The following is a 25,536-nucleotide window of genomic DNA, read 5'->3' on the forward strand; positions in this document are numbered from 1 at the left end:
TCATATGGCCCAACCATATAAGATCATTTTATATATCAGTAACCTTAGATAATTTATAACGTCTGATTTATCTATCAATCTCTCACTTGGGCCACATATGTCACCTTATAATAATGTATTATAACATTATAAGCTCTAAAAATACTATCTTATTAGATGACATCTCAATAATCTCGTTCATTCATCATTTTAACATAGAACCAAATGGCCTTCATTACAAACATCACAATTAGACCTATCAATGATCACTTATATTGACATAACCAATGACATAGATCGTGACAAAGGCTGCTCCTTACAGTGTCAACGGGTCAAGTTGGTTTAGACCCAGTTAGAACCAGACCTGACTCTAATTTTTGAGTATGGTATCCGGTCTAATTGAATCTATCATAAAAGAAACCATACCCGAACCAGATAAGAACTAGACCTGAGCCATACTAGGTAAAATAATAATTTTTTTATCATTTTTACATTGAAAAATTGCAGGTCTTAATCTAAACCTGGGTTGGGCCCAAGTCTGGTATAAAATTTCACAAACTATACCGGCTCCATGTATTAATCGAACCTTCGGGTCCAGACATCCGGATCCTATATGGTTTGGTACAGGTCGAATCCGGGTAAACCCGACCGGTTGACGCCCCTACTTTATAGTAGAACAAGAATATAACTTGGCCTCTCTTCGTTTCTTTAAAGAAACTTTTTTTTTTCGACAGAGAGATGAGCCCCCGTTGGTGTTTTCTTTAATGAAACTTGGAAGAAGGAAAGGGCTTGCATTGGAGGCTTGCTTGACCGTACATCGCGGCATCATCTTCACTGCCGAAGGTATCATGCTTCAATTCATCCTCTCTATCCTCTGCTGTTTGTTGCATAATTTTGTTAAAGGGCTATGTGCAGAAAATATATAGATTGTTGGATATAAGGTTTTTAATGTTTTTGTCCAATGTCTGCATCTTGATTGTTGGATCTAGGGTTTTAAGGGTGTGGGTGAGGGAGATGTCAGGGGTGAGGTCATAATGAGAGGCAGTAGGGGGGCATACTCCTGATAATCGAACTTTTTTTTTTCTTAATCTGTTCCCCTTGTCCCCGTCCGAATCGTAACAGGGTGGTGCAGTTAAACACACCCTTATTCTCACGTTCTGTGTACTAAGACGCATTACCCTTGTGTTTCCCCCCTTTTTTCCAGCATTTATGTAAATATTCGCGACACAAAAGGCTTCGATCGATTGCATCCTTTAGGCAATCTGCAATGGAAGCAGAAGTTGTAGATGCAGATATTCTGCTGCCCTCTGTTCTTCCTTTTAAGAGGACGCAGATGTCTGAGAAGTATCCCAAAGGCCATGCAAGAGGCAGGCACTGGAAACATCTGAAGCAGATTCTTCAAGCTGAGAACTATCAAAATTATCCCGCCGACGAACCAAATTGTGGGTATTTTCTGATGCTTATATTGTTTCTTGAGTCAAAGTGGTAAAGCTTGCCTGAAGCAAACTGCAGATTGATCTTTGTTAATTTTCAAATTGCAAGCCTATTCCTCTTTTTTCCCACAACCTCCCTTTAATTATTGCCTCTTCTAATTCAAGTTCATCGTATAGTGCTAGTATGTTTTGTTAACAGTAGCTGTATTTTCTTTGTCATGGCTTTTGTGCATACGCCTGCCTGTGCATATGCCTGCCGTAAAGTTTGTTCTATGCAGTGTCACTAAGTCCGCCTTGCTTTGTTCTCTCATAAGTTAATACGGCTTATTAATGAGCCATTGTCACTTGTCAGCTGCATCTTACCTTCCTTTTAATCAAACTACCTGGAAACTGATTCTCAAGATCTTCAAGTTATACTTATACACCATTCAGATCAATAAATGTCTTTGATAACTTTTCTGGAACTTGGTAAAGGGTTACTTGCAGTAATCAATTAAAAATTCTCGAGTAAAATGGTCTGATACAAGCACAGCTGCATGCATGTTCGCACATACATAAATACATAAATCTAAGATTTGCACTGCTTATACAAGTCATTTAAGTTATTTGTTATTTTTCTTTAGCTAGTATAGGTATTGATATTGTTGATTTATTGCTTACATACATAACTTTTATTTTTGAGTGCATCCTTGTAAAAAAAAAATAGGTGAACGTTTTTAAATAATACGGATGCAATGAAAAAGTGAACCCATTCAAAACTACAATGGTGATTAATAAAGGGACAAAGAATGGACGTGGGATTGCTTATGCATCTCCTCCTTTATAGGATCAAAGTGAAAACCTTTATGAAAAGCTCAAGAAAGTTCTGTAGTTTTTTCAATATCTTGCAGGGCTTTATTTTCTTTTGTTGATATATACCATTGTTGTGAAAAGCGTTGAGGCGTAGCGAGGCGCTCCACCAAAATCTGAGGCGAGGGGTAAAGCGTAAGCCTCAAAAAAAATTAAACTTAAAAAAACTATAAAAAATATCTAAAGTTATAAATACAAAAAAAATCTTTATTGATGAAGCAACAACCAACAAGCATTAATAAATCTCAAATAAATACTGAAAAAATATGAGATTAACATGTAAATAAATACTGAAAAAATATGAGATTAACATGTAAAAGTAACATTAATGCAACAATCTATGTAAGTATCTAAAAAATAAAACATGGGCATTCATTAAATAAAAAATTAACATTAACAACTAAATGCATCTTAGCATTAACAATACCATGTCATAATTAGAAAATGTAAACATTAGAAACCAAAATTCTATTCAATTAAAATGATCTCTTGCGCATCTGCAGAAAAAAAAAACAGAGCTAAAAAAACATCTATTGAGAACATTGCATCTATGCAAAAATCAATATTAAAATCTGATAAGTGAAAATCAATATTAAAAGTATATCATGTCATTAATATTGTGATCTATGAAGAAAATTCAGGTCATTTGACAACACCTTAGAATGATTTTCATTCAAACAATAAATAACCTCCAAACGTTGATATCAATGTCCAAACAAATATTCGAAATCTTAAAGACCATTTAGATTATACTGTATAAGGAGGAAAGATGATAAAGACATATCACACTATAATTTAATGCAACAAGAGAGCATCCAATGAACAAATTTTTATTTTTTTCAACAAGGGAACATCCAATGAAAATAAAATGCTAATACAAATACAACAAGGGAACAGAAAGTAGAACAATACAACAATTTACTGTTTGCACATGCTAATAAAAACCATTAATTATAAATGAAATGCAAACGACACTCATTTCAACAATATAAAAACAAATCAGGAAACAAGAAACCAGCTAAGGTTTTTCAACAGACACTATATGGGATGTTGTTCATCGTATGGATGAATGGCATCAGGTTGACCTCTACCATCGAAAGTAGAGGTCACGCGTGGGCTGCAAAATTCATCAAATGTTGCAACGAATGGCCTGCAAGAACTCACGCGTGGGCTGGACCTGCTAAAAGCATCCTCACTCATCTAAAGGAGATGGGACACTGCACTAGACATGCCTGTGATAGCACGCTAACAACACAACAGTTGCAAAGTTGCTGATTTTCGCAGACACTCGTTGAAAGGGGGGAAGAGCATCAACAATTGAGAGAGAGGGGGGAAAGAGCACACCTGACCTCCAAGAGAGGGAGAGTGAGCCGGCTCAGTGGTGGCGACGTGGGTAGGTGAGGAGAGGGAAGCACGAGCAGGAGAGGAGTGGGAAGCGCGAGCTAGAGATCGAGCAGGCGAAGGAGGAGTGTGAAAATACCTTTTTAAAACTACGTGAAACCCCTAATTTCTGGTCAAATGGGGGCTTTGACCCTCATTTGACCAAAAAATTAGAAGCATATACGCCTTGGCTTGAGGCGCGCCTTGCCCTGAGGCGTGCGCCTCAAGGCGTATGAGGTGCACGCCTCGAGCCTTTTGCGCTTTATATGTGCGCCTCAAGGCAAAAAGCCCCTCGCCTTGAGGCGAGGTGCGCTTTTTGCACCTTGAGGTGCGTTTTTAATAACATTGATATATACATATTTATTTATATATTTATACTAAGCACATCATTACTCTGCAGTTTATACCATCTCCTTAATTCTCCATTATCTCTATTTATTGAGGATGATTTACCCTAATCATGGTGTCAGTTTTATTGTTACGGTCTTATTGGTACTATCTTCTTCAAACTCTTTTGCAGCAGTGTAGACCATGGTTTTAAAACTTGTTGACTCGTCTCTCGTCCTTGAGTGACCCGTGACTCGGCCAGGTCAACTCGGTGACTCAGCCGGGTCATGTTAACTTTATATTTTATATAAAATATATAAATATATGTATATACTATGTATATTTTATAGTATTTTATCAATATATTATATATGATATTTTTATAATATATTTAATGTATAATTTTATTAATATAATATAACCATATTTATGTATATTATATACATATATTAATATTATATTTCATATAATATATGTATTTATATATCAAATATATTATATATGTTTATATATGCATGACTCGCCCGTGACTCGGTTGACTTGTCTGAGTTTTGTACAAAAGGAGTTTGTACTCGTTTTTGACCCAGTGATTGGGCGATTCGGGCCGAGTCAACCAAGTCTGGGTTGACCCAGCGAATTCTTAACTATGGCGAGTTCATAGTTGGCAAACCCATCGAGTTGACTCGGGAATCACTCTATTCAACTCGGATCGGACCCCAAATGGGTCATCGATTCAGGTTATGGATCCTAATGCCTATTATAAACTTTTCATCATGCATGTTATTATTTTAATGCACAATTCTTATACAAAGGCACTTGTTATGAAGAATCTAATATTGTTCAATGAAAAATGTTAATGATCATGTATAGTTATATGTTTCTGTAGCTTAACTGTTGACATAATGTGCTTATTTTAGTTATTTTACTGCTTGAAGTTTGGTTATTTCCATGTCTTATTCATGTGTGTAAACTATGAAATATGGAGTCCTAACTCGTCCGAGTCACTGAGTCAACCCGCTGATTTGTGAGTCAAGGGTTGGGTAATCCAAGTCCAAGTGACGAGTTTGCCGACTATGCTTCAGTTAGTTTCCAAGCTTGTGTCTTTGTGAACACTGCAAATTCTTTTCAATCAAATATTTTTTCCAGTACTCTCTCTCTCTCTCTCTGAAAAGGACTTTTCGGAATCAAATATACATTATTTTCTTTTGCTAAATATTTTTTTTATTGATGTGACATCCCATTAGCCTGGTTGTCGAAGCATTATACATGTGAATGAATAATTTTGATATCGCGTTGCACTAGAATACAGTGGGAAAATATCATATAAGTGGTAGATTGGAGGTTCCAGGTTTTGATCACAGTACATTACAATATCTATGTTAGTCCATTCAAAAGAAGTAATTGATATTTATGCTATTTTGGCTAATATGAAGTGATTTCAAGTAGTACATGTAATGAAAAGAGGCGGAAGCACCAATAGAGCAAAAGTCACTCCTTAAGAGTGACTACAAGAGCCAAGAACACAAATACCAAATGTGCACACACAAAACTCACAAATATAGGAAATGATTTAAAGTCATAAGTTGGATTTATTGAAGAAAGGAAGAGAAGGGTGTAAAAACCCATACATTTACAAGGGGGAACCTCCTCTTTAAATAGAGGAGGGAAGCACTAAAGAGGATCCATAAAGGGGGCTCCCTTCTAGTCGTTGGGAGCCCCAACGGTCATAAATATGACTGTTGGGGCCCCAACGACTAGATGGGTGGGGCCCCTTTATGATCCCAAAAAGTAAAAAGAAGAAATAAAAAAGAAAAAGGAAAAAAGGGAAAAAGAGAAAAAAGTGAAAAATAAGAAAGTACATTTGGGATTTACCAAAATACCCCTATCGGGTTTTTGGTTTATACAAAACAGAAAAAGAAAAAATAATTATGTATATATACATATATACGTATATATACTTATATATATATACTAATGTATATATATATAAGTATATGTATATATATTTATATATACATAATTTAACACGCCCCCTCAAACTTTACGGGGAGAAGACCGAAAGTTTGCCAAGAAGAAACATGAATCGTGGAGTTGGGAGCGCCTTGGTGAAGAAGTCAGCTAGTTGATACTCTGAAGTGACATATGGCAATGTGATGGTTCCTTTGAGATATTCGTCTCGAACATAATGACAATCCATTTCGATATGCTTGGTCCGCTCATGAAAAGTGTGATTGCTGGCAATGTATATCGCACTCTTGTTATCACAACAGAGCTTGGTGAGAGTGAAAATGTTGACGCCCATGTCACGAAGAAGACTTCTGAGCCACACAATCTCCATAGTTGTCATTGCCATAGCTCGATATTCAGCTTCAGTAGATGATAAGGAGACCTTCTGCTGCTTCTTGCATCTCCACGAGATGAGAGATTCACCTAAAAAAATGCAAAGACCCGTAATTGAGATCCGATCATTGGGATTTCCTCCCCAGTCAGCATCAGTAAAAGCAATTAATTCAAAAGATGAGGAAGAGGATAAGAAGAGTCCCTTGGAGATGGTATTTTTGATATATCGCACAATTCTCATTACGGCCGCCATATGGACCGTAGTAGGGGCGTGCTGAAATTGGCTCGCTGCATGAACCGCATGAGCTATATCTGGACGTGTGATGGATAGATAGGTGAGGGATCCAATCAATTGGCGGTAAGGAGTTGGATCTTCAAGAGGAACACCATCTTCAAGTCTTAGTTTCGCATTGATAACTTCAGGGGTCTCCACTTTCTTTTCATCAGATATTCCTGACTTGGTACAAATTTCCGCAGCTAACTTCATTTGAGATAAGATGTACCCTCGTGCTGAATAGGCCACTTCAATTCCTAAAAAATATCTCAAATAACCAAGGTCAGACATATCAAAAGTATCTTTTAATATAGACTTAACATCATTTACTCCCTTTTTGTCATTCCCAGTGATGATCATATCATCAACATACAGTAGAAGCATAATAATGGAGTCACCTGTTCTTTTGACAAAAAGAGCAGTGTCAGTATAACAAGAGGAAAAACCTAAATTGATTAATACAGTACTAAACCTGTCATACCAAGCTTTAGGAGCTTGCTTAAGTCCATATAAAGCCTTTTTTAATTTTAAAACTTTTCCATTTAAATTCATACCTGGAGGTGGTTCCATATAAACTTCTTCATTTAAATTACCATTCAAGAAAGCATTTTTAACATCAAGTTGAAAGATGGGCCATTTTTTGACAGAAGCTATAGCAATAAGGGCTCGAACACTAGTCATTCGAGCAACCGGGGCAAAAGTTTCATCATAGTCTACCCCATACTCTTGGGCATAACCTTTGGCTACCAACCTAGCCTTATATCTTTCTAATGAACCATCACTCTTAGTTTTTACTTTAAACACCCATCTACATCCAATGGGTTTCTTGCCATTGGGAGGATCAATGACTTTCCAAGTTTGTGCCTTTTTAAGGGCATTAAGTTCAAGCTCCATAGCTTCATTCCAATGATCATATTGTTTAGCATCATTGTAATGTGATGGTTCATGAAATGAGTGAAGAGCAAGAAGACATGCTCGATAATTAGGGGAAAAAGAGTCATAAGAAACAAATCTATTTGGAATCTTAGGAATGCGATTTGATCTTCTTTGAGAGGTTTCTTCTATCGACTCATTTTGAGAAAATCTTTCAAGGGCACATGGAAGATTTCTTTCATTCCTTCTAGAGTAGACTTGTATTTGTCTTGAAGCATTCTCTTCTAAGTTTTGATCATTATTTGGATTTTCAACAAGATCTTCAAGAGGTTCATTAAGATCAATATGATCATCTATGATGTTTTCTTGAGGTAACAAGTCAAATAAAAAGGAATAGTCAATATTTTCATTTGGTTGATGCGAAAAACCACTTTCTTCTTCGAGGAATGTGACATCTTTTGAGATATAAAGTTTATTATTAAGGATGTCAAAACATCGATATCCTTTTTGTTTTTCGCCATATCCCAAAAAAAGACATTCAATAGCTCTAGGAGAAAGTTTATCATTTTTGCGAGTTAAAACAAAGCATTTACATCCAAAAATTCTTAATCTTTTATAATCGGGAGACATATTGTAAAGTTTTTCAAATGGAGAAAGATTTTTCAAAGAGGATGAAGGGATTCTATTGATGAGATATGTTGAAGTTAGAACCGCTTCGGCCCAAAAGGATTTTGGGATATTTTTTGAAATCAATAATGTTCTTGTAGTTTCTATTATGTGCCTATGCTTTCTTTCCGCAAGACCATTTTGTTGCGGAGTGTTGGGACAAGAACGTTGATGACAAATTCCATTTTCTTTTAAGTAAGTTTGAAAATCATTAGACATATATTCACCTCCCGAATCGGACCTAAGAATAGATAGATTTCCCAAAAATTGATTTTTAACCATAGCATGAAATTCTTTAAAGAACGAGAAGACATCAGATTTGCGACTTAAGAAGTATATCCATGTAAATCTAGTGAAGTCATCAATAAATACCACATAATACGAAAAGCCTCCTTTAGATAAAATAGGGGAAGGTCCCCACACATCGGAATGAACAAGTTCAAATGGCCGAGTGGCAAAATAACTTCTTTGAGGAAACGGAATAGCTTTAGATTTCCCAAAAATGCAATCTTTACAAGTCATGTGATTGTCTTTACAAGTATTGTTCAAAAAAGGGAAAAGAGACATTTTTACAAAATTTGGATGACCAAGTCTCTCTTGCCAAATTCCAATACTTTTATCTTTAACAAGATTGCAAGATGACTTAGATGGAAGCGTCAAAAAGTCCATAAAATAGAGATCACCCCTTCTATGGCCTTGCCCAATCAGCTTCCCTGACTGGAGATCCTGCACGATGCAATCTTTAGGTGAGAAAGAGACTTGACATCCATGGTCGGTGATTTGGGAAACGGAAAAAAGATTTAAATTAATTTTTGGAACAACTCTTACTTTATGAACAAAGAAATTTTGAGAATTTTTGAAGTCAAGTGTTCCAATACTTTCAATTTTTAAGGATGTTCCATCGGCCGTTGAGACATAGGAGGACATAGGTTCGGAAAAAACATTGGAAAGGGAGTTTTTATGAGATGTCATATGAAAAGAAGCACCAGAGTCTAGTATCCACATACCTGGAGGTGATGAAGAGTAGGCGATGGCGGCTCCGGATGTTGAAGGAGAAGACTTGAGAAGGTGTTGGAGAACTTCAGAGATATGATTAAGAGTTTCTTTGATATCTCCTTCTTTGGTACTTTCTTCCTTCTTTGGAGAATTTTCTCCAACCGCGGCAACCTTTCCTTTAAGCTTAGGACAAACCGGTCTAATGTGTCCCGGTTCATTACAATAGTGGCATATGATCCCTTTTCTAGGCCCATTGATATTTTTGTTAAAGTGGGGAGGCCTATATGCTTTAACATTAGAACCGGGCCTATTAACGGCCAAAACTTCATCATTCCTAATGCTCAAGCCAAGTCGAGTTTCTTCTTGACATACCTCGGCAAGAGCATCTTCAATAGGTAGGGCTTTGCTTCTATGGAGAAGAGATGCCCTCACTTGTTCGAATTCCGGGCGAAGCCCATGAAGGAATTAAAAAAAGTGCTCCTTTTCAATTTGTTCCCTTCTAAGTTCAATGTCTTGTGGAGCAACCCATTTGGGCTCAAGAAGGACAAGCTCATCCCAAAGAGGAGTTAAAGAGCTAAAATAGTCCCGGACACTCATATCCATTTGTTTGGTGGAACGAATTTTTTCTTGGCAAAAGAATTGCCGAGCAAGATCCTTTTGGGTATACATACCCTTAAGAAAAAACCAAGCCTCATTGGCTCTTCTAAACTTGGCAATATTGGCACAATTTTTAAGATCTACGTTGTTCATAAACCATGCCAAGATTTTGGCATGGTTGCTTTCCCAATCCTCGATTTTGGATTGATGTTCATTAATGGCTTTGATGCGCTCATCGCCATCTAAAGCCTTTTCAACTTCATTTTCAATTTTGGTAAGAATAAGAGAGGGTTCGAGAGTAGTCCCCATAACAAAACCCCAAAGTTTCTTACCTCTTAGATGATTTTCCATAGCGGAGGCCCACATGAGATAGTTGGACCCATTTAGCTTGAAAGAGAGCTCCACTTTAGAGTCACGTTCCATCGGCACTAAATATACTTCCTTTCTTCAAAACTTTGAGAGGCATGCTTTCCAAGATGTCAAAAAAAGAGAAGCCCAATCACCAACCGAGCTCTGATACCATGTAATGAAAAGAGGCGGAAGCACCAATAGAGCAAAAGTCACTCCTTAAGAGTGACTACAAGAGCCAAGAACACAAATACCAAATGTGCACACACAAAACTCACAAATATAGGAAATGACTTAAAGTCATAAGTTGGATTTATTGAAGAAAGGAAGAGAAGGGTGTAAAAACCCATACATTTACAAGGGGGAACCTCCTCTTTAAATAGAGGAGGGAAGCACTAAAGAGGATCCATAAAGGGGGCTCCCTTCTAGTCGTTGGGAGCCCCAATGGTCATAAATATGACTGTTGGGGCCCCAACGACTAGATGGGTGGGGCCCCTTTATGATCCCAAAAAGTAAAAAGAAATAAAAAAGAAAAAGGAAAAAAGGGAAAAAGAGAAAAAAGTGAAAAATAAAAAAGTACATTTGGGATTTACCAAAATACCCCTATCGGGTTTTTGGTTTATACAAAACAGAAAAAGAAAAAATAATTATGTATATATACATATATACGTATATATACTTATATATATATACTAATGTATATATATATATATATAAGTATATGTATATATATATTTATATATACATAATTTAACAGTACACTGATCACTAGTTTACCTTGATTATTTTGTTCATGAAAAGTAGCTTTTCTTCATGTTCATTGAAAATATTTAAGATTTACCCAATTCGATACTTGCAACAATGTTTCTCAAACTGATTTATTTACTTTTTTTGCAGATGTAAATATTGAATCTCCTCCTTCTATGTACCCTGCTAAGAAGCTTTGTGATATTACGGGATTTGAGGTTAGTAATCATGTGCTCTTAGCAGTCATAAGCAATAGTTGTACTTGTACTTGTTTTCATTTCATTAATGTTTTCTCGCACCAATCACGTGACATTATAGTTTTACTTTACTATTTCCTGAACTCCCATCCAACACATTTTGTAATCCCAAATTCCAACCTGTCTTTGCTGTTGTAATCTAGACCAAAATGAATTTGATCTAAACTAGACCAAAATTACTTGGATCCAATCCAAACTGAATCCAATTGTGTCATACTTAATAAGTGGTAAAGGAGGATCCAACCATTGAGAAGTAAGATGATAAATATTCTAATACATGAGATTACAAAAATCTATTTCAGAGCTTATTCAGACTGATTTTTTCCATTAGTAGATTCACTTGGTTTGAATCTACGGATGTAATTTGATACGAAGGCTTGTTGTATATCATATATGGTATGGAGATTTTTGAACTTCTTAGGCATATTAGAGTTTATGGTGAACAATATTTATGGTTTGAGGAGATTGATGAGGTCAACATCTTATAGTGTGGGCCCATAACTCACAACATTGAACTAGATTGGATGAAATTTAAGCAGAAGACTTTGACTCGAGAGAACCCTTATCACCTGGAGAAAATAACGTCTATCCAGAGCTAGCTACTGTATGAAGTGAACATCGTTTCGGATCTAGCCTAAACTTGGACCTGTTCCTTGCCCGTTTCTTTATAGGAGGTTAGGGTCTTTGTACAATATACTCATTAGAAGTATCTTAGGGAGAGTTTCAGATATGGAAACCTAATTCATCATTGTTTTCTTGCTTCTTTGATTATTTCCCTTCTTAGATTACTAATATATTATTAGACATTGGTTAATTTCATATTTTTTATTTGATTGTGGCAAATTTCATCAGAAAACTTCCTGTTTGGTTCTCAACTGTTAAAAACAACTCAATTTTTTAACGAGCTTTGTGGCACAAGTCCATTCACATCTTTCATGGTTGATCATACTGACAATCATACACATGAATTCATTTTTCCTGAAACATTCTTAAGATTATGCCTCAGGCAGTGTGCCAGCAATTTGTGCACTCTGAAATGAATCTCTAATTGTGTCAAGTTATCTGGGTTTAGATCTTCAATTCATGTCGTTTGTCAAGCATATTTTCTTCCGGATTGCATCGGAAATCTAACTCTTCCTACTTTCATGTGATTCATGTGTTCCGTCTACTGGAACAGCTTCTTGCACATGACTGCTATTTACATTGTAATCCACATGTATCTAACTAGACCTACTTGGGTGCTATTTAGATTGTAAGAATTAAGTTTGACACTAGACTTGGCCATGACTCACTTGAGCCCTGATTAACTTGACTCGAACTCAGACTCTCAAAGTAAACTTAATTCAGTCCAAGTTCCAACCTTGTCTAAGGTAACATTTATATACCAATAAGTTTGAGGTAAGAAAGCAATTTTTTAAGTTTGATTATTTTGTGGATTAAATTTCAATACGGTTTCCTGATTTTAGGTTAATCCTAAAATTCTGTTGCTTAACAAGAAAACCTGTGTCGTCCACAACTGTTAGCTGACTAGCTCTACTAAGATCTAATGATTAAGATAAGGGAGTAAGTTGTCATGAGTTGGGTTCCCCCTGGGATCAAACATGTGACAGGTGTATCAACCTGTGGGGCTGGTCCACTCTCAGGGTTTACCACTACAGGGCTCAATCCCGATGTGTTCCTTGTCATTAAAAAAAAGAGAGAGAGTAGGTGCTCTAGCAGCACCCAATCATTGCTCACTCATTCTCTCTCTGATATATATATATATATATATATATATATATATATATATATATATATATATATATATATATATATATATATAGGCCTCTCTTTTTAAAATAGATGCAGCACCAAGAATTTATGTGACAATGGGACATGGAAAAGAACTAAGAGAAAACCTGGAAAAGTCAAAATTTTCCAGTAAAAAGAAGTAGTGCCCTAGAGGTTGCAGGCCTTTTCCCTTTTCTGTTTTTTCCTTTGGAAAAACCTTTTTACCTTTCTTTTTCTTGCACCCCAGTGTGCAGCAATCGTTTATTCATCAAACACAGTAATTAGATGCTCTTGGTAGAGAAAAGTTAAAAAAATAAATCTGGTGAAAATATCTTATGCTATAAAATTACCCCTCAAGGATCTTCTTATTTAATGACTTATTTCTTTCTTCATAAAACTGTGTGCCAAAGTTTTAGAGTCTATGCTTGTGCTAGTCTTTGGTCACCAGGAAATTGCAATGTTTTCTCCTGAATTTAATTATTTTTCTTGGCAAGTAGTTAGGGACAATGAATAGACTGGTTGTTGGAGCTTCTGGACCGATGCCTAGATCATGGAAAGATGTAAACCTATTATCAGGGTTTGCCGTTTGTATTTTTACTTCCCCTTCATTTTAATGATTATGTGAAGGAAATGCATCACTCTGGTAACCCCTTCAGCCCTTTCAGGCGAGGATGATATAGACAAGTAAACCTCCTATTGTCTCTCAAACCCTCACCTCTCTCTCTCTCTCTCTGGTGTTTGGCTTCCCTCAACAGCAAGGTTGTTAGAAGTGTTAAAGCTATGTCAAGCGTTATATACTCTATGAAGCGAGGTGTAAGTATCACAGCCATTAATCTCATAAAATAATAAAAACAAACAAATATAAAATAAAACAGAAAAGAAACAATATAAATAACCTATAAGAACAAACAACTTTCCAACAAAAAACAAGGATAACATGCATGCATATACACACTTATTACACCCAGTTCCCCCAACACACACACATGTGCACACACACACAAATGCATCTGCAGGAGCTCCATAGAGCCTATCCAAGTATGGACACAAACATCATGAATTCCAATCAAACATTCTCAACATAGGCACCTATATTTTAACAATGAAAATAGTCACATAGTATCACTACAACAAAAAAGTGTTAATCATTTTTGTCAACCAAGTTAACCATATAAGTCCTGGACTAAGCCTTACAATAGAAATCATGAGATATGCATAATATATACCAAATGTGTAAGAAGGATGGGTGGTAATCAGTCTATGACTAAGGCGGGTGAGATCATAGCGGCAGCTTAATGTGAGCAAAAAAAGAGAAAAGGAACAGCCAGAGACCATGTTAACCAAACCCTCTAATGTTACATCCAAGACTCATCTTCCAGTGAAAATAACTAAAACTTACAGACTAGAACTCTACAAGACAATGGGCAGTGCACAACATCATACAATAAGAGGGGACAGTCAGAAATATCATGACTGTTGGTCAAACATGGATATTTAGATGATTGCCCTGCTACGGCCAAATAACCAACAATACTTCCAGCAAGCCCAGAAACTCAATTATTTAAACATGAAGTGCTGCACGTCACATGACCAGTTTGAACCTGCCTATTAGCTTCTAGCACACTCCACCTACCTCTTTGCTATGCAACTCCTTACAACTTCAATTCTTTGTTGCAACAACAAATAATTACAGACTATTTGCAATAAATAATCTCCTAAATAGCAACCCTATCAAACACCAAACTCATCGTCTTCAATCAATTACAACAAATTCCACGCAAGATTAGCAGAATTGCAAGCCACTCAACTGAAAAAAAATAGCCCAAAGCCTAACTTCATTGAAATCGACAACTAGAACACACAAACACTAAAAAACAAACCAAAATAAACAATCAACAAATCAGAGAGAGACTAAATTCTGGTGCTCAGTCGTTAAAACCAACCAACCATTCGTCAACCATGCTCTTCTCCTAAAGAGTCAAAAAGAGGAAACACGTAACGAACATAAAGTATACAACCGGTCAAGGACAACCCCCTCTTTATTTTATTTTTGGTTTTATAATTAAGTCAAACGGGTCAAGCACCAACCGACCCCCTTCCATGACTCACATTTAATCGTGTTGTGAGGTGCATGCCTCACCTTGAGGCACAATTCTCAGGGTGAGGTGTTCACTTCAGGGCTTGAGCTATGTCACAGGGATTCAGCTAGCAGGGTGCCGCACCTGCGTCGACGCGACTCGACGCGGGTGCGGGTGCGGCACCGGGTGCGGTCAACCCGACCCTGGGTGCGTTGACCCGCGCCGGGGGGAGCCCCCGGACCCCCCTTCCTGCAAGGGCAAAAACAATGAATCAGGCTCCACAACTCATCACTTTCATCTTTGGGGACAATCATATAAGATAAAAAAATGGTAAAAAGTAAGTTGGGCATAAATGTCATGGACCTTAACAGCTACCATACATTCATGCATATACACTATATATATATTACATTTTTGCCCCTGCCGCACCCCCGCACCCGGTTTTTTTGGAAGTGCCGAATCCCCGCACCCGCACCCACACCCATGTGACATAGGGCTTGAGGCACACACCTCATAAGTCCATACGCCTCTGTCTTGTGCCTCGAGGCATGAGGCATATGCCTCACCTTTAGGGGTACACTTCTTGCCTCAGGGAGCAAGTATTTATCAACATTGCTCAACAGGGGAGGTCATCCTTACTTTATTAAGTGGATCCAACAAAGTGGGATGCATGTTACTATAGCAATGCATTATAATAGTTGTTTGTCAAAACAGGTACAATCTGATTCCATCCCTGTCTGGTAATGCTTTTCTTCTATATGCTCAGTGAGTACCCTAGCCAAGCTGCTTGGAATTTTGTACCTAGGTCTGCTTATTCTTTGTCTAACAACTTATAGGTTTGGATTCCTAACTCATGCTATGATCTATTGGTACCACTTAGTACTGCTGATTCATATGATTATAGTTGTAGATGGAAAGGCTCGGAGAATACACATAAACAAGAAAGAGAGAAAGTAAGAACTTAGAAACATAATTAGGTCTAATCTCCTTAAGTTTAAATAGAGATTAGCCAAGAGAGCAAAATTACATTAGAGTCCCTCATTATGTATAAAATACCAAAAACAACCTTAAGACTAAATAAACTTTACTTTAAAGTGGTCGACTTATCTTAACACTCCCCCTCAAGTTGGAGCATAGATATCAATCATGCTCAGCATGCCACATCATTTTGAGAAATTGGGCCTGACAAGAGGCTTTGTAAAAATATCTGTAACTTGATCCTCAGATATTACATGCTTGGTAGAGATATGTCCAGCTTGAACCATATCTCTTGTATAGTGACAATCAACTTCAATATGTTTTGTCCTCTCATGAAATACATGATTATTGGCTATATATGTAGCTGCCTTGTTATCACACATCATCACCATAGGTGATGGAACCTTCACTTGAAGATCGGTCAACACAGTTTGAACCCACATTAATTCAGCTGCCGTTTGGGCCATAGCCCTATATTCTGATTCGGCACTCGACCTAGCAACCACGGTTCGCTTCTTGCTTTTTCAAGAGATTAGGTTACCCTCCACAAATACACAGAATCCTGTGGTAGATTTTCTATCCTCTACGGACCCAACATAATCGGCATCAAAGTAAGCAACTACTTCCAGGGTACCCCCTTTCTTGAATAATAACCCTTTTCCAGGAGAAGATTTTAAGTACCTGAGTATCATCATTGTAGAATTTCAGTGTACTTCAGTCGGTTTGTCCATGAATTGGCTAACCTTGCTTACATCCAGAGCAATATCAGGTCTAGTCACTGTCACATATAATAACTTCCCTACCAATGAGCGATAGCTCCTGCTATCAACAGGTTTTGACCCCTCATCCAACAAATGAACTTTGTGATCCGTGGAAATATTTGCTGGTTTAGCTCCCAATATTCCTGTCTCTTTTAATAAATCAAGAACATAGTTCCATTGAGAGAGGACTACACCCTCACAACTCCTCACCACTTCAAAGCCCAAAAAGTATCTAAGGGAACCAAGGTCTTTTGTAACAAAATGTTTTTGAAGATGAGCCTTGTAAGGATGATATCATTCACATATACCACCATAACAACTATGCCTACGCTAGTTTTCTTAATAAATAATGTGTGGTCTGACGCTGACCTATTAAAACCAAACTTTGACATCATCTCAAACAACTTTTGAAACCATGCACGAGGACTTTGCTTTAGACCATATATCGCCTTTCTTAATTTGCACACCCTCTGACACTCCCCCTCAACCACAAACTCAGGAGGTTGTTGCATGTAGACTGTCTCAAATAGATCCCCATATAAGAATACATTTTTCACATCTAGTTGACACAAACTCCATCCACGATGAACAACTACGGAGAGAATAAGACGAATGGTGCCCATACATGCTACAGGAGAAAATGTCTCAAAAAAATCAACACCATATGTCTGAGTATAACCTTTTGCTACTAATCGGGCCTTGTATCTTTCAATTGAACCATCTGAGTTGTATTTAATGGTGTATACTCATTTGCATCCAACAATGTCTGCATCCAATGGAGGATCAACAAGATCTCATGTTTGTTGAGACAGTAAAGCATCCATTTCATCTTACATAGCATGCTTCCACCGGCTATCGAGTATTGTTGTTTGACAATTCATAGGAATAGTTTCAGCAGATAAAGCTAAAATAAAAGCTTTCATCTGATTACCAATTCTGTCATGTGACACAAACTGAGACATAGGATATAAGGTACATTGTCGTGTCCCCTTTCGCAGAGCAATTGGCTTGTTATCATCAACAGAAATATCATTGTTGTCAAGAGTACTTACCTCAGGAGAAGAAGAAGATAGAGGCACTGGAGGGGTTGGAGCTCTACGAACATACACCAATGGAGGATTGTGAAATCGTGAGGAAGATGGAGTTGGATTCGGTGATAGGGGCACTGATTCCAAAAGAAAAGGAGGAATAAGAAGAGAAAAAGAGTCATCTTGATCAACTTGCTTCCTATCACCAGTACTGAAATAATATGGAATAGACTCCAAGAAAGATACATCTGCACTGACATACTCCCGACGAGAAATCGGATCATAACATCGATACCCTTTTTTATTTTTGGGATAACCTATAAACATACACTTAGTGGCTTGAGTGACTAATTTATCACGGTCAGGTCCGAGTCTATGCACAAAACAAACACACCCAAATACCTTGGGAGAAAAAAAGAAGAGGGATACATTAGGATACAAAATTCGCAAGGGAATTTGGTCGTCTACGGATGATGAAGGCATGCGGTTGATCAAAAAATAAGTTGTGGTAACTACATCACCCCAATATGAAGCAGGAACATTGGATTGAATCATAAGCGTGCGGGCTACATCAAGGAGATGCCTGTGTTTTCGCTCAGCCACCCCATTTTGTTGAGAAGTATAGGCACACGTGGTTTGAAGTTGAATACCATGGTCCCGATAAAATTGCAACAATGCTTTTGTTTTAAACTCAAGGGCATTATCAGTGTGGATAATCTTGACAACATATTCAAATTGGGTTTTTATTTCAATAACCAATGATTTAAGAATACTAGGAACTTCAGATCTTTCTTTTATTAAGAACACCCAAGACAACTTCGAAAAATCATCAACAATAACAAGATAATAACGACATTGAGTCCTGGTAGGAATCTTACTAGGATCTCATACATCCGCATGAAGAAGTTCAAAGACTTTATGACTGGACTGACTTTGACTACAAGGAAACGAACTCCTATGATGCTTGCCCAACTGACATGCTTCACACTGGAATGATGTAGATGGAATTTGAGGGATGTCACGACAAAGCTTTGACAAAGACGGATGTCCGAGACGACGTTGCCACTGAACATGACTCGAGAAATCATCGATTGCTGCATAAATGTTACCCACAGGGTGATGTAGATAGTAGACTCCATTTTCTTCATAGCCTCCACCAATCTTCTTTCCCGTCAGCAAATCCTGAAAATGACAACACAGGATCAAATATCACTCTACAATTTAGCTCTTTTGTAAGGCAACTAACAGAGAGTAAACTTTGAGGAAATGAAGGAGCGTGAAGGACATTGTTCAATTGTAAGAAAGAAGATATAGAAACATTTCCCTGTCCAATAACAGGGGAGGAACTCCCATCAGCTAATGAGACACCCCGATGTGCAGTAATAGCCTTTAGATCTGTAAAATTTTGAGAATTTTCGCATAGATGTCTAGATGCACCAGAGTCAATAATCCACTTACTATCATGGGGAGAAAGATGGTCTTCAGTTGAGTAGGCCACACCAGCTACAGGAGAAGAAGAACTTGAAGGACGATGAGCAACCAGTTCATCATATTCTGCACGACTAAGAGTGATACAATCACTGGGGAAAGTGGTGTCATTTGCTACCTCTAGTTTAGTAGCATTGGCTTTTGGAACATTAGGCTTTAATGGAGAAGAAGCAGACCTTCCATGTTTATCCCAACAACGATCTTCTAAATGTCTTGATTTTCCACAAAAGGTACATTGGAGTTTACCTCTACCTCCCATACTTCTTTCACGACCTCTTCCTCTAACATTCATAGTATTTCCTCGTTCATAACTAGATGGAACAACTAAAGCAAATGACTGAGATGCAGGTTGAGATTGTGGAAGAGAGATGACAAGTCTACTCAACCGATTGTATGCATCAACAAGAGTAGGAACATTAGACCCGGTTAACATTTGGACTTTAGCAACTGAGAACTCTGAATATAGTCCTGTGAGGAACCAAGCAACCGTAGTCTGTTCTTGATGATCCTTTTGTTTTGAACAACACAGTGGTCTATGCGCATTAAGTCTTTCAAAAGCAGCTTTGACGGATGCATAATACTGGGCCAATGTCTGATCACCTTGCTGCAAATTATATATTTCTTGTTCAACTTGGAGAATACGACTCACATTAGTCTCTTGAGAGTACGTATCTCGAAGATTGTTCTACATATGTTTAGCCGTATTGTAGTAAATTAGGCCATCTGCAATATGAGGTTCAATATTGTTCATGATCCATGACATAACAATGTCATTATCTTCTTCCCAAGTAATGTATTTTCCTGTCTTATCATTTGGTTCAGATTCCAACAGTATGTGTTTTCTACGATGTCCAGACACCGATATCATAAAAGTTCTGGATCACCATGCATAATTAGTTTCATTTAATTTCACAGAAGACCCATAGGAGAAAGGATTTACAAAGGCTTTATATTCCCCAATAGCCTCATGCTTGTCACCCATACTGAATAACTCTTCCTCGGTAGTCACCACGAATAGTGCTGCTGCAATAAAACTTCCACAAACACTTGTTAAAACTGATAGAAATCAGTTCCACACTATGCAAATCCACTACTATGATAAGTCTTCACCACGACATTAGATCTGCAATCAGATCTGAACCAACCAGAACAATTGGTAAAAAAAAATCACGACTATTGAATATAACCTGTTCTTCACAACAACCAGATATGAGTGAACCAAAATAGGAGTATGCAGTTCCACGACTGAACAGGATATCCAATCTTCACCACACTCAAATGAGTCAGATCTGTAATCAGATCTTAAAAAAGATCCACGACAATTTAATATGAATATTCTTCACGACAACCAGATTTGAATGAACCAAACAAAAAATATGCATGTCCACGACTGAAAAACTATATTTAATCTCCACTACATTCAGATTTATGATCAGATCTGAAATACCCAGAGCATACGGTTAAAGAAAATCCACGACAACCAAAAATATGCATGTCCACGACTGAAAACTATATTTAATCTCCACTACATTCAGATTTATGATCAGATCTGAAATACCCAGAGCATACGGCCAAAGAAAATCCACGACAATGGCCTGCATTTAATCTCTACCAAATTTTTTTTTACCGTCACCCACTTCACGACTTCAGCACAAGACCCATACTTGTATCCACCCAGTTTGGTCGACAGAGACCCATAGATCCACGCGACTTTTAGATCTTATTACAGATCTGAGTCATGACTTTTGTCAGACCTCAGATCTGTTATCAGATCTGTACCACTCGAGAAAAAAAAAAAACACACCCTTTTTTTTATCTGATCCTCTTCACGTGAACTTTTTTTTTTTCTGATCCTCTTCACACGTGATCTAATACCCTTCACTCGAACTTTGACGCAGAACTTGAGATCGCCCTCCCCAGATCGACGACTCTAATACCATGTAGATGGAAAGGCTCAGAGAATACACAGAAACGAGAAAGAGAGAAAGTAAGAACTTAGAAACATAATTAGGTCTAATCTCCTTAAGTTTAAATAGAGATTAGCCAAGAGAGCAAAATTACATTAGAGTCCCTCATTATGTATAAAATACCAAAAACAACCTTAAGACTAAATAAACTTTACTTTAAAGTGGTCGACTTATCTTAACAATAGTAAATGCAAACTTCTGATGCTCTAACTTCACTGTTATACATCTATAGTTTTATCATCTACCATTATCTTTGCTGCCACTGGGAGATATCCTTATGGTGCTTATCTTTAGCTTATGTTCCAATATCGCACTATTTGCGGTTCTTGTTATGGTCTTTGCTACATCACCAGTTATTGTTTTTGGAGTGCATTAATTTGATTGCTTTGAAGGATTGCAGCTGACAATGGTTCCAATGAAGAGTTTTCAGAAGATTCATTTTTCTTGTATTTTTTGAGAGATTTTTAATGTATTCTGAATGTGGGTTTTGTTTTGCAGGCTCGATACACGGATCCAAGGACAAATCTGCGATATGCAAACACTGAAGTTTTCAAGCGCATTAGATCACTGCCTAATGAGTATGTGCAGAGATACCTAGCTCTAAGGAATGCTGCAGTCATTTTGAAATAGCCTGCACATGGGGCACCTGGTGAGAATTGATACAAAAGAGTTCTTTAGCAGAAGTCTTAGAGAGGAGTGTCATGACTGCTTAAAGATTTTGATAGCCATAACCATTGTCAGTCCCATGTGGTCATCAAACAGTGTGCATGCAACTATGCTAAGGTCTTTTAGTCAAAATGCTATCTGATTGATGCTTTTATATGTTTTACGAGCTTGGAGAGTCATATACGAATTGCATTGTAGCTGTACATATACTGCATGCCATTATGGGCCAGTCCTTCCAGTTGAACATGGGGACACTAAATGTCTGATTGTGAATCATGGAGCATGAATTCTTCACGTGTATTTTCAGCAAGCAAGGATTGACCGATGTCCTCTTCTTTTGAAAAAAAAGAAAAAATGATGCACTGATGTTCTTTGGTGGGTATAGAACTTCTTAAGTTTTTAACATTCTATATATTTGAATTTGTGAACAGCTATAACACATCCAACCATTCCCTTTTCTGCTTGTATCGTCATCTCTACTTCAACTTCCTCACTTCCCTGGATATTCATGCATTCTCTCGACATTTCTGCTGTCTTCTTATGATTGTCATCATCATTGTTATTATTATTATTATTATTTTATTATTATTATTATTATGATGATGATGATGATGATCCTGTTGCTACCTTATTATCATTTCGGTCAGTGGCATAGGTGGGTGTTCAAACCTGCAATGCTGATATAACTCTTCACACACACATGCACGCGCACACACACACACACACACACACACACACTCTCTCTCTCTCTCTCTCTATCTCTAATATCTGAGAGAGAGAGTCCTCTAAGACTAGTTTAGCTTTGTCTGCTGATTGAACCTTTGCCCAAGACAAATCATGGTCGGATAATTCTAGGATGTACTTCAAGGGACGCTATTTCAAGTTTTTTTTTTTTTGAAATAGGCCTGCTATTTCAATTTGTGGTGTAGTTTTCTCTCATTCTTTTTTCTTTTAAATAGTTTCTCAGACGAGTAGCCAACTTTATGATATGGTTTTGATTGCTAAAAAATTATTTTCGGGTACCAACAGGGGCTCCGCTTGTCTGGCAGGAGCAGTTAGTGTGTCACCTTGTGTTGGGGTGTTGCAAGTTCGAACCCCAAATGGTATGGCTGTATACTGGTAGGGATCTGCCTAACCCCAGCTTTCTCTGTCAAAAAAAAAAAAATCCCGTGGACGAACGGTGCTTAAGGAATTCAACATATATACAGGAAACATGATCCGTTTTATGAGGGAGTTGGCAGCTCATGTACTTGGCAGATACTATTCGGCCTCCAGTCTTTTTATTTTTTCATTTGCATGACGTTATATACTGTGTTATGGGCCCTATGGCCTTCTGTATAAGCAACAACACATGCTTATCCATGAAGTTGAGCACACCGATGTCATTGGTGATGATAATGGTGATGGTTTTAGACTGTTTTTTGAGTTTTGACAAGTTGCTTTAAATAATCCTATTAGTTCAAACATTCACCATCGTCTATACTATTTTCTTTGATTCATAAACCAGTTCTGCTGGGTCCCATTTCTTGTCATCAGTCACTTTTATAAGGAATTCTTGTTCATGCACCTGCTCGCTCTATGCACGGGGCAAAGTGGAGGTTGATGCATTTGGATCATCAGCAGTTCTCTATAAACTATAAAGATGCTATCATTATACGAGGAATGACCCAGATGGACCTGCTAAAGTTATGATATAGCATAGAGCGCTATGACTTGGTAGCAAAGCTAAAGTAGACCGGTTCAAGTGGATCTAGATACATATCTAGCAGTCTCTCCACGAAGCATGAACAAATTGCATGAGCTGCTGTTTCGATCATAGACATAGGTACCAAGATATGAAATGGATAAAGAAGCAATGAGTGTGAAGCAGAAGCAGGGAAATGAGTGTTCAAAAGTAGTATAAGGCCCTGTTTGGAATCTAGAAGCTGGGATGGGAAGTGGGAAGTGGCCGCTGTCAATTCCATGCTTTAGTGTAAATACAATGTCACTTTCCATTCCAAATGCATTAACTCCTATCCCATCTACCGGTTTCCAAACAGCCACCAGGTTGTAGTTTGACCAATTTTTTGCCAAATGCATCAACTCCTATCCCAGTTCCTAGATTCCAAACAGGCCCTAAAGTGTGAAACGGAATTCGTTTGTGGAAACGTGTGAAGCAAGAAACATGCAGGAAGCAAGTGGGAAGTGTGGGGAAAGAGAAAAAATAAATATTAATATGAAAAACAAAAACAAAAACAAAGGGGAAGCAAGTGAGAAGAGACAGGAATTGACTAGGAAGCGTGCTTTCCCTCTTAGGGGATGCTTCCGGTAACTAAATGCAAAAACTAGTATCAGGAATCTTTTTTCTTTTTCCTTCATGATGATGATGATGATTGAGAATTGTTAGACTTCTAAACTCGTGGATGGGAGTGGGACAGTTCTTGATGATGATGATGGTCAGAATTTTTGTAAAAGCAATAGCAGAAGAGCTCAAATGTGAAAAGGAAGAGTTTAGAAGCCACAGCAGCTGCACGTGAGGCTTTTTGGGTTCGACTGGAGCAAAAGCCTAAAGCCTAATATCTACATGAAGATTCTCTGATGCCTTAGACAACAAGTATTTCAATAAAAGTTTATTACAATATCCCAGGCAATAGACCCCCTTGTATTTAGACCTGCGACCTCTTGGTTTAGATGTTACAATTTCATGAGTCTACTTATTACCTCCCATCAAAGAATCTTCTATTTCTAGAATTGAATTTTTGTTTCTAAATTTGTCAAAGTTCTACCAAGTAAATGTGCTACTTCTGATTTTTTTTTTTGGATAAATTCTATGATATGAAAAATGTTAATCGACCTGCTACTGCTAATTACAAGTCATAGATAATCCAGATATCATCTTCCTCACCACCACCATGACTTTGTATCCCAAATTGTTCATACTATTATTTTTTTTGTTTGTTTGTTTATATTTACATGGAGAAACCTCCCCGTGCTGGTTCTGCCTGTCATACTTACAATCACTGTCCTGATAACTTAAAACTTCATGAGCTTACCCCTTGGCCCCAGAGAATCGCCATGCTTAGGCTTGCACAAGAGATGACACCCATGAGATTTGAACCTAGACAGCCTAGCGACCAAAGCCCCCATTCCACTGCACCCAAATCCCTTTGGGGCTTGTTCATCTTATTTCCATGGTTAGACCTTTGATATTCTGTGTGATGGTGACTTTTCAACTACTAATGGAGAGTGCTTACAAGATGCTTGTAATTAGTCATCATCACCATCGTGTTGTCAGTAATTGTATCATGCATGCTTGTCTTTCTTGATACCTTCTAAAAGTCAAATAATACACTATTATCTCATCCTTTCTTCAACCAGAGCACATCTCTTGGTCATGTGAGGATCATTTGAAATTTGACTTCAATCCATTACATAAAACTTTTATTTTCTTTTTGAAAGGCAAGCTGGGGTTAGTCAGACCCAACACAACATACCATTTCACGCCATGTGGACGGGAAGCGTGGTGTTCGTCCCAGACTCTTCAGGCGTCTTGCACACACGCTTTATAAAGCGTCGCACGAGATGCTCTTTGTCCTGTCCTGGACGCAGCGCAGCGCACCACACCGCACCGCACATAACGCTGGACAGCGCCCGGGCAGGGACCGGTCTGTCCGGTGTATGTAACAAACCCTTATTTGTTCCAACTAGAGGGTTCATTACCCGCTAAGGTATCTCTCTCATTAACAAGCTAAAAA

At 37.7% G+C, this 25,536-nt stretch overlaps 1 protein-coding gene across 1 annotated transcript; it reads left to right on the forward strand.

Moving 5' to 3' along the window:
* Positions 1–686: 686 nt before the first annotated feature.
* LOC149832456 (chromatin-remodeling complex subunit) lies at positions 687–22,207 on the forward strand. The gene is made up of 4 exons (XM_090012465.1): positions 687–822; positions 1,184–1,421; positions 10,960–11,027; positions 21,635–22,207. The coding sequence occupies exons 2-4, from the start codon at positions 1,247–1,249 to the stop codon at positions 21,764–21,766; spliced, it is 375 nt and encodes a 124-aa protein (XP_089868591.1). The 5' UTR covers positions 687–822; positions 1,184–1,246; the 3' UTR covers positions 21,767–22,207.
* The last annotated feature ends 3,329 nt before the right edge of the window (positions 22,208–25,536 follow it).

The sequence above is a fragment of the Nuphar pumila genome, chromosome 7 (assembly GCF_984573655.1).
Source record: "Nuphar pumila chromosome 7, dmNupPumi1.hap1.1, whole genome shotgun sequence".
NCBI classification, from domain to species: Eukaryota; Viridiplantae; Streptophyta; class Magnoliopsida; order Nymphaeales; family Nymphaeaceae; genus Nuphar; species Nuphar pumila.

Coding starts and splice junctions, on each gene's coding strand:
- LOC149832456 (XM_090012465.1), top strand. CDS start 1,247: ATGGAAGCAGAAGTTGTAGATGCAGATATTCTGCTGCCCTCTGTTCTT. Junction 1,422..10,959: donor TCCCGCCGACGAACCAAATT/GTGGGTATTTTC, acceptor CTTTTTTTGCAG/ATGTAAATATTGAATCTCCT. Junction 11,028..21,634: donor GTGATATTACGGGATTTGAG/GTTAGTAATCAT, acceptor TTTGTTTTGCAG/GCTCGATACACGGATCCAAG.